The sequence below is a fragment of the Ictalurus punctatus genome, chromosome 28, assembly GCF_001660625.3.
Source record: "Ictalurus punctatus breed USDA103 chromosome 28, Coco_2.0, whole genome shotgun sequence".
NCBI lineage: Eukaryota > Metazoa > Chordata > Actinopteri > Siluriformes > Ictaluridae > Ictalurus > Ictalurus punctatus.
In genome coordinates this window covers 16472597-16481212 of record NC_030443.2, presented here as the reverse complement: position 1 = coordinate 16481212, position 8616 = coordinate 16472597, and the positions used below count along the sequence as shown (strand labels likewise).

General features: G+C 40.7%; 1 protein-coding gene across 1 annotated transcript; it reads left to right on the top strand.

Annotated features, from left to right (window-relative positions):
- Positions 1-3231: 3231 nt before the first annotated feature.
- Positions 3232-8131, top strand: thap1 (THAP domain containing, apoptosis associated protein 1). Its single transcript, XM_017460045.3, has 3 exons — positions 3232-3434; positions 4614-4809; positions 5355-8131. Exons 1-3 carry the CDS (start codon positions 3364-3366, stop codon positions 5820-5822), a joined length of 735 nt encoding a protein of 244 aa, XP_017315534.1. The 5' UTR covers positions 3232-3363; the 3' UTR covers positions 5823-8131.
- The last annotated feature ends 485 nt before the right edge of the window (positions 8132-8616 follow it).

Genomic DNA, 8616 nt, shown 5'->3' with positions numbered 1-8616 from the left:
GAAATTACATTAAAGACAAGGTTTATGTGATTATAATAGGATAAACATTGCTAAAAGGTCATCATGATATCAGAAAACCACAGACTCATATATGCCTTTCAGGTTGACCTTTACGTGTTCTACTGTAAATGTAAATGAGCATCAAACCTCACCAATACTGTCTGATAACGCAACCTCACGGCAGGTTTTCACCTTCTCACACCCTCACACCATCTTTTCTGAGAAACGCTCCAACTTTGAGTGCTGTGTGTGTGCCTCCACATAAACACAGCTAATTATCAGCCTTTCCCTCTGACAGTACCGGAGTCTGTTTGATGGCGTTATCGGCGGTAATTCCTGGTGTAGGTGGGTATTACTGTAATTAAGTGTCAATAGAGACATGCAAATTAATATGTGATAAACCAAAATAGCACTGGCAAGCTGCTAATCTTCCCCCATTTCCACCCAGTCGCATCAAATCGCACGGATTTAGAGATTTTCGACATTTTTAGTTCAGATGGGAACAATTATCGTGGAGGATTTCGAGAATCTCAGAGTGAAATAGGTCACGCCGGAAGGAGCATTCAGCTTTCTCTCTCTGCCTCTCTCTGTCTTTCTGGACAAACTCATGTCAGCCTTCTTGCTGTGATCTGATCCTACGTCGTAAGACATTTCCAGACCGGGTTCCAAGACGATTTCTTTTCAAGCATCACATACAACATAGCGAGGACGGTCTGTATCACCCATAATGCACCGAGAACGCTCAGTATGTTCATTCCTCATATGTTCAATTTTACATATTAAAATACATTAAGCTCCCTGTATGTTCCTTCATAAGAGCTCTGAGTGACACGTTATTTAACATGTACGTACACAGGGCCTTCAGAAGGCATTCGTAACACTTTATTGAAACGATTTTTGGATTTCGGAACATTTAGAACACTTTGTTTGTTTGAAACGTGTCCGACATTGGGCCTTCGTGACATGTTCATAACACCCCATTTGAAAAGATTCAAACCTGGGCCCTCTGTATACTGTACATTCATAACACTTTATCTAAAGAATTCAAAAAGGCAATGGGCCTTTCACGTTCAAAGCATTTTATGTGCCTACGTTTGGCCTTCATAACACATTCATAACACATAGTTTGAAGCATAGCTAAATTAAGCCTTCATTATAGAGTCGCATTCAGTGTATTTAATGAGTACCTATATTGGGGTTTATGACACATTTATAACACTTTATTTAAAGGCTGCCTACATTAGGCATTTATAACACATTCATAACACTTTTTTTTGTAAAGGGTACCTACTTTAGGCCTTCATAACATTCATAACACATCATTTGAAGCATATCTAAATTAGGCCTTCATTATAGAGTCGCATTCAGTGTATTTAATGAATACCTATATTGGGCCTTTATAACACATTCATAACACTTTAATTTAAGTATGCCTACTTTAGGCCTTCATAACACATTATTTAAAGAGTACCTACCTACTTTGTATCTTAGAATTTTATTTAAAGGGTGCCTACTTAAAGGGGCTGTCATAACACATTCTGAAAATATTAATAAAGGGAGCATACATTGGTGCTGTTAATAAAGGCAGACTAATATTTTGAAAGATGAAGATATAAAAATACACTGTCTACCAATAATAATAATAATAATAATAATAATAATAATAATAATAATAATAATAATTGAGGCAGTGCTGTTATTGTAAGATCAATTTAAGTATCCTTCAAATTATTCAAGAAAGTCTAAGATTGTGTTATATTTATTTGTGATATACTTCCACCTAGTGGTCTAAAAAAGAAGGGGTTTTTTTTTTCTTTTCTTTTTTCTGTGCTTAGAAATGCGACACATGTTTTTGCAGCCCCGTCTGGCTCACCTGTCACTTAAAGCATGTAAACGGTAATTTACATCAGCTTGCAAAATCATTTCCCCAAAAGCAAAGCAAGAGTAAATATGTAATTATGTGTAATAGAGCAAAGAAAAACAAAACAAAACAATGAGCACAGCTAAAAAGAAAAGTCCCTCATGCCATAAAGATCTTTATCAACAGGTGTCAACTTTCATTGAACTTCACAACTTCAATGAAACTACAAATACTCTGCAACTTTACACGTAGCATTATCTTCTGTGATGTATACAATCATCCATGTACCACTCCATCACTACTTGCACTATTATGTCATATGCAATGAATGCTATCTGAAGGTGCATGTTACTGAACCACATGAATTTCCTTATCTCTTAACTCTATATTCTGAAATCATATGACAATAAAGATTGAATGATTAATTTTTTTTATATATACAGTATATATAAATGCACAAGATTAAAGAAGACACTATAACCTCTACATCGGTCATCTATGCATCACATTTTTAGTGACATGAGACTCAGCCTACCTGTCCTGCAGTTCAGTTCAGCACATACAAGCCTAATGAAGTTGCATTGAATTTCTTTCTCTTAACACACTCAGGATCTCCATTAGTAGTGTCTGGTGTGCTGTTTACACCTGTCAATAAACATAAGTACCTTCTAGCTGTCACATGTATCTCTAGTACACTACATTTCCTGTTTAGTTCTGTATCTCATCTTCCTGTTTACACCACAATCACAACCCACTAAGCCACAAGGGCTCATGCAGAGGCGAGAAAAAATTGTCTAGGAATTTAGGCACTATAAGTTCTTTCAAATGCATGACTAATGCAGCATTTGAATCTTTAGTGTTGATTATGGGTGCATTGCTCATCATTGTGGAAATACCTGCAATGATTACACACACACACACACACACACACACACACACACACACACACACACACACACACACACACAATGTTTAGAGCTTGTGAACATTGTACATTATATTTTAGAGATGAAACACCTCAATATTTAAGGTATGAAGCAGATGTTCACTTTTATATTTACTTTATTTAACTGCGATTTAATTATATTTTACATTCATTCAGTCTATTTATATCAAACCTAATATATATTCATATTGAATATATTTATATTTCAAACTAATTATGTCTAAATAATTGTCTGTCAGAAGAAACTACGCAACAACACAGAAGTGAGTCGCATGAAAAGGAAGAACGCACCAATCAAATCCGAGATGCGCTGTCACGTGACTAAACGCGACCATCTCCGCCATCTTGGAGCCTGGCAAAAAAAAAAACACCGCCACTGCCGTAACCTGCGCATGCGCACGGTTTTCACGCATGCGTACTAAAACGGTACAGGGAGCAACAGCTCTGTTATGAGAGGACGGATAGAAGCAAGCTATTTTTAAAAAAATATTTAAAAAAAGAGGACTGTATTCAACTCGTTTGACAGCGCTGATATTTCGGTTGCGACTTCAAAACAATGGTGCAGTCTTGTTCGGCGTACGGATGTAAAAACAGATATCATAAAGATAAGGACATTTCGTTTCACAAGTAAGTGGGACTTCACGAGCTCACCGTCAGAGAGTCGATGCTTCTCGTTTTTTTCATTTCAGGTATAAAGAAGGAAGAGAAGAAAAGAAAGAAAGTGGACAGCAGACCTCCCGGAGCTAGAAACTCTGTACATCTTGTCCTTTCCTTGTGAATGTGTGACGTGTGCTGGCTCACGCATCACTTTTTCATTATTTCGAGTTCGGGTTAAATCTCATTCCTCCGTGCCAAGTGCACTAGGTGCCCTATGGTGTTTAATAAATGCACTACCTAGTGCACTCTGTGTCCAGGTGGGAGCCATTTGGGATTCAGCCAAGACATCTTTTAATTCTGGCGACGCTTCTACTGTGTGCCTGTGACTCTCCTGGTCCCTGTGGCTTTCCTCCAGGTTCTCCAGTTTTCTTCCACCTCTCCAAAAATATGCCAGAAGCTGGATTGGTGACTCTAAACTGTCCCTAGGTGACCATAAATTGCACCTATGTGACTCTAAACTGTCCCTAGGTGACTATAAATTGCACCAATGTGACTCTAAACTGCCCCAGGGTGACTCTAAACTGCCCCAGGGTGACTCTAAACTGCCCCCAGGGTTTTTCCCAGTCTATTCTGACTAGGATAAAGTGTTTACTTACATCACCTAGTAATCAATTCAGGACCACTTTGACAACTGATGACACTTTTTCCACATCTGAGCTCTGAGTATCAGAAGATACTGATCCTGATCTGCGGTGGTGCTCTTCATAACCAAGCTGTGAGCATCCGTCTCCAAATTATATCAGATATCCCAGGTGTGATGTCATGTTTGAGCACGAGTCGATCCAGAGCCTATCCCCGGGAACGCTGGACGTGAGGGGGGAATACACCCTGGATGGGACACCAGTTCATCACACACACACACACACACACTCATAAATTCCCTTGGGGCAATTTAGTGAGGCCAAGCCAACTACTGGCATTTTGTGATATGGACGGAAACCGGAGAACCCAGAGCAATCCCACACAGACCTCGGAAAACATGTGAAACTTCCCTCAAGCAGGTTCAGGATGGTAGTGAGGACACTGGTGCTGTGAAGCGATAACGTTACCTGCTGTAAAATACACCGAATCAAAATCTGATAAATGTTAGGGGTTTCAGGCTCCAATCAGTGAATTTCCTCTTTTTTTTTCTTCTCTCTCTTCTTGTAGATTCCCTCTGGCGAGACCCGACCTCTGCAGGAAATGGGTTGTGGCGATGAAGAGGCGCAATTTCAAACCGACGAAATACAGCAACATCTGCTCACAGCACTTTACCAAAGACTGCTTCAAACGGGAATGCAACAATCGGGTGCTGAAGGAAAACGCAGTGCCTTCACTGTTCCATTTCAATAAGCTACAAATGAAGGTACAGGCCATCCCGATCACCATCATATCAGTAATTAATGAATAAAAAAATCCAGGACTCTACTCACCTGGTGCTCTGATTGGTCAGGAGGAGATTCATTTTCTATAACAGCAGCTCTGACATAGTTCCGGCCTCGAGGTGAATCACAGGTTTATATTAATGCGCCCGCTCTAATACGTAGATATCTGTTTAGTCCTCTTTAGTTTAGAGGACGTGGCGTCCATGGTGTCCAAAAAGAATTTCAAATTTCGATTCGTCTGACCACAGAACAGTTTTCCACTTCGCCTCAGTGTATTTTAAATGAGCTTTGGCCCAGAGAAGACGACAGCGTTTCTGGATCATGTTCACGTATGGCTCATATTTGAGATTTTTGCCGTTCCTTTGAGGTTCAGAGAAGTTGTAAAATCGAGAGATGGTCTATTAAAAGGAGAGAAAAAACATGGGTGTGAAAACTTTTGCACTCAGTTGTGTATATACAGTCAGTGAGGGTTCAAAGTGTGCCCAGTATAAAGAATAATAATAATAATAATTCTGTCATCTTGCAGGCTGAATCTCTAGAGCAAGCCATCACTCCGGAGCTGAGCTTCTCCTTGCCTTCACCGAGCACACACACACCGCAACCCGACGTCCTGCAAACCCCACACCCCCGACCCTCCTCTCCGACCTCCGTCTCCATACCGTCTCCGTCGCCGTCTCCGTCCTCGCCTCTGAAAGAGGAGGACCCTCTGAGAGCGAGTGCCTTCGTCTCCTGCGACCACAACTACACGCTGGACGACATGGTGCAGCAGAAGAAGCGGATGGAGCAGCTGGTGGAGCAGCTGAACAAACTGCGCAGGAAGCTGAAGACGCTGCGGCAGAAGTGCAGGAGGCAGGAGAGGCAGCTGGAGCGCTTCCGAGCCATGGAGGAGATCTCCACGAGCGGGAACGACCTGGAGCTCGGACAGAACTACGTCATCCTGCCCAGAGAACTCCTCACCACACTTAAAGGCATTCACACCGTCGAGGGTTTGTGAGACTCGCAGGACTGTGCAAGGATGCACGCAGGCGTGTTTGGGATATTTTCATCAGCTTTGTGTTAAGGACATTAATCGAGTACACGTTTAACAATCCAGTAATCAAAGACAGGTTTTTACCATAACGACCAGATCTTTATTATGTTTGTTTTATTATGGTTTACGTTATTAACATGATTTTATGTTTGCATTTTTAAAAAAATATCTGATTCTGTGTTCATATTTGTCAGAATGGAAAACAGCTGTCGTTATAGTGTACTGTTCTGCTTGACCTCCTTGCATGTAACGCAGGAGTAGTGACTTTATTTGCCATAGCAGACCTGTAAACCTTCACGCACGTTGCGTACGAGCTCCAGATTTTAACGTCAGAGTACGTGTTATCTCTCTATGAGAAGCTCCGCCCACTTCCCCCAATCTCACAGTAGTAACCTTTGGCACGTGCTCTCGTCTTGTCCCGACTCGATTATTAAAAAAATTTTCCCGTTTGCTTTCTATGACGGTAAAAGGAGAATGTTTTGAGGCCGTCCCGCGCCTCGTGCCCCGAGTCCCCTGGGATAGGCTCCAGGCTCCCCGTTACCATGTGTAGGTTTTCTCTCATGTCTAAGCGGTTTGTAAAAGGACTGTGTGTTATCCTTCATTAGTCCTTAATTATCGCAAGTAATCGCAAGTCTGTGTTAAGATCTTAATTGTGCGGGGAAAAATCTGTTGCACTTTATCTTCAAATCAGATCTGGAATCATATCTCATCATATTTTCTTTTTTTTTTTTTCTTAAATAATATTTTTCTTTAAGTTTTGCTTTATTTCTTGGATTTGGTGTCAGCATGTTCCAATATATATCCACGTTTTAATTTCTAAAATTCTGTATAATATATGTGTATATATTTTTTTCTATTCATACAGATTTTTCAAAAACCACGGAGGGCGCTCACGTGTCGTTTGAAAAATGAAGCAGTGTTCGAGTCTCTATCTCTATAATTTTTCGTTCACCCCCCCCCCCCCCCCCCCCCCCCCCCAACCCGCTGTTTCACTCTACAAATTTTCCTATGAACAACCCGTTCCTTTCCGTCTCGACGTCTCGTACTCGACTACAGAATTACTCGACCTGTCTGTCTGCTTCGCTTTGTGTTGTTTATAAATACCATGCTGCTTCCTTTATATAATATATAATGTTACGTGCTGAATTTAAATAGGCTGTAGTGCTGGATTGTTCGTATATTTTCCTCGAAACATTCACCTTTTTTTTTTTATTTATTTACATTTTTTTGCGCAGTTTCAGTTTATAACAGTTTGTGCACATACATCACAATATGGACCTCGTGTACTAACCTCTGTTGAGTTTAAATATCTGATTTGGAGTGAAATGAGGCGTGGTTAAAGGAGCGGTTTGTCATTTTTGAAACATGTTTCTAGACCTGTAGTAATTTTATCATCGTAAAGACACCATAGGAAAAACTATTATCCGTAATATTATTACCGTTTAATCATTCTGAATGTTTGGTTTGTTTCAAGCTTATGTTTTACGGTTTGTTTTTCCGGCCCTGAAAATAGGTTAGCGTGACGGCTGATGAATTTAGCTGAAATATTAAGAGTTTTTCCCATAAAAGGCGACTCATAAGGCATCGAGAGACGCGTGATGAGGTTGGACAGACGGACGGACGGAAAAACTTGACGTGTTTGCCGTTCTCCGTTTAGGCAGGAGATGGCGCTAAAATGTCACAAATCGCTCCGTGTGATAAATATGATTTTCTCATCCAGTTTTTTTTTTTTTTTTTCCCCTGAGATATAATACTTGGCCTTCAGCAGTATGTTGATATCTCATATGCTGGAAAATGCTTAAAGATTCCACGAAAATGCTGATATTTGTGCTGAGTCCTGATTTATACAAATGTATACAGGTGATTCTTTCTCTTTCCTTATTATGTTGTTTGTATAAAGGTGGACTGTAAGTGCGACATGCTCACCGGAGAACTTTGTGGCTCTTCTGGCTCATATGAACACTTATTAATAAACATCATGAGGTTTTTTTTTTCCCTCCCAGGAACAGATGATTCAGAAACAAATCCACCGTTCAGTGAACAAACTGCAACACGTTGCAATACATTTCCAAGGGCTTTACCTGTCTGGGATTATTTTACAGTTAATCGTTTATGGTTATTGTTACTTAATAATGTTAAACTGAATCAAAGCCATATACACATATACTTGATCTTTGGGTTAGGAGATGTCATTCGAATCACTGCTGCCTTCTCTACAGTCTCTGTGCAATCTCTTGTGTGGACTGACTCAATACAACGTTGCTTAAGATTCATTCTGTGTGCGCATCTTCATGTTTTTCCTCCTTTTATGGGAAGGTGGGGAAGATAAAGAACATCTTAAAAGAACAGTTTAGTGAAAAGTATTTGTCTGGTATTATAGTGTTGAACTCGGGCAAAATTCTTTCTGTAAACACACTACGGTCAAAACTCTGTGGACACCTGTCCATCACGCCCATATGCGGTTCTTCCCCATATTGTTGCCACACAGTTGTATAGGATGTGTTTATATACTGTTGTACTACAATTTCCCTTCACTGGAATTAAGAGGCCCGAACCTGTTCCAGCATGACAATGCCCCTGTGCATAAAGCCAGCTCCATGAAGACACGGTTTGCTGATGCTGGAGCGGAAGAACCTGCTTCGAGTGACCTGCACAGAGGCCTGACCGCAACCCTACTGAACACTTTTGGGGTGAACTGGAATGCCGACTGCACCCCGGATCTTCTCGCCCAACGTCAGCTAATGCTCTTGTGGCTGAT

Bases quoted from the DNA above. Each gene is read 5' to 3' on its own strand.
- thap1 (XM_017460045.3), top strand. From the start codon at position 3,364: ATGGTGCAGTCTTGTTCGGCGTACGGATGTAAAAACAGATATCATAAA. The intron at 3,435-4,613 runs GTAAGTGGGACT...CTCTTCTTGTAG, and splicing joins AAGGACATTTCGTTTCACAA to ATTCCCTCTGGCGAGACCCG. The intron at 4,810-5,354 runs GTACAGGCCATC...GTCATCTTGCAG, and splicing joins TCAATAAGCTACAAATGAAG to GCTGAATCTCTAGAGCAAGC.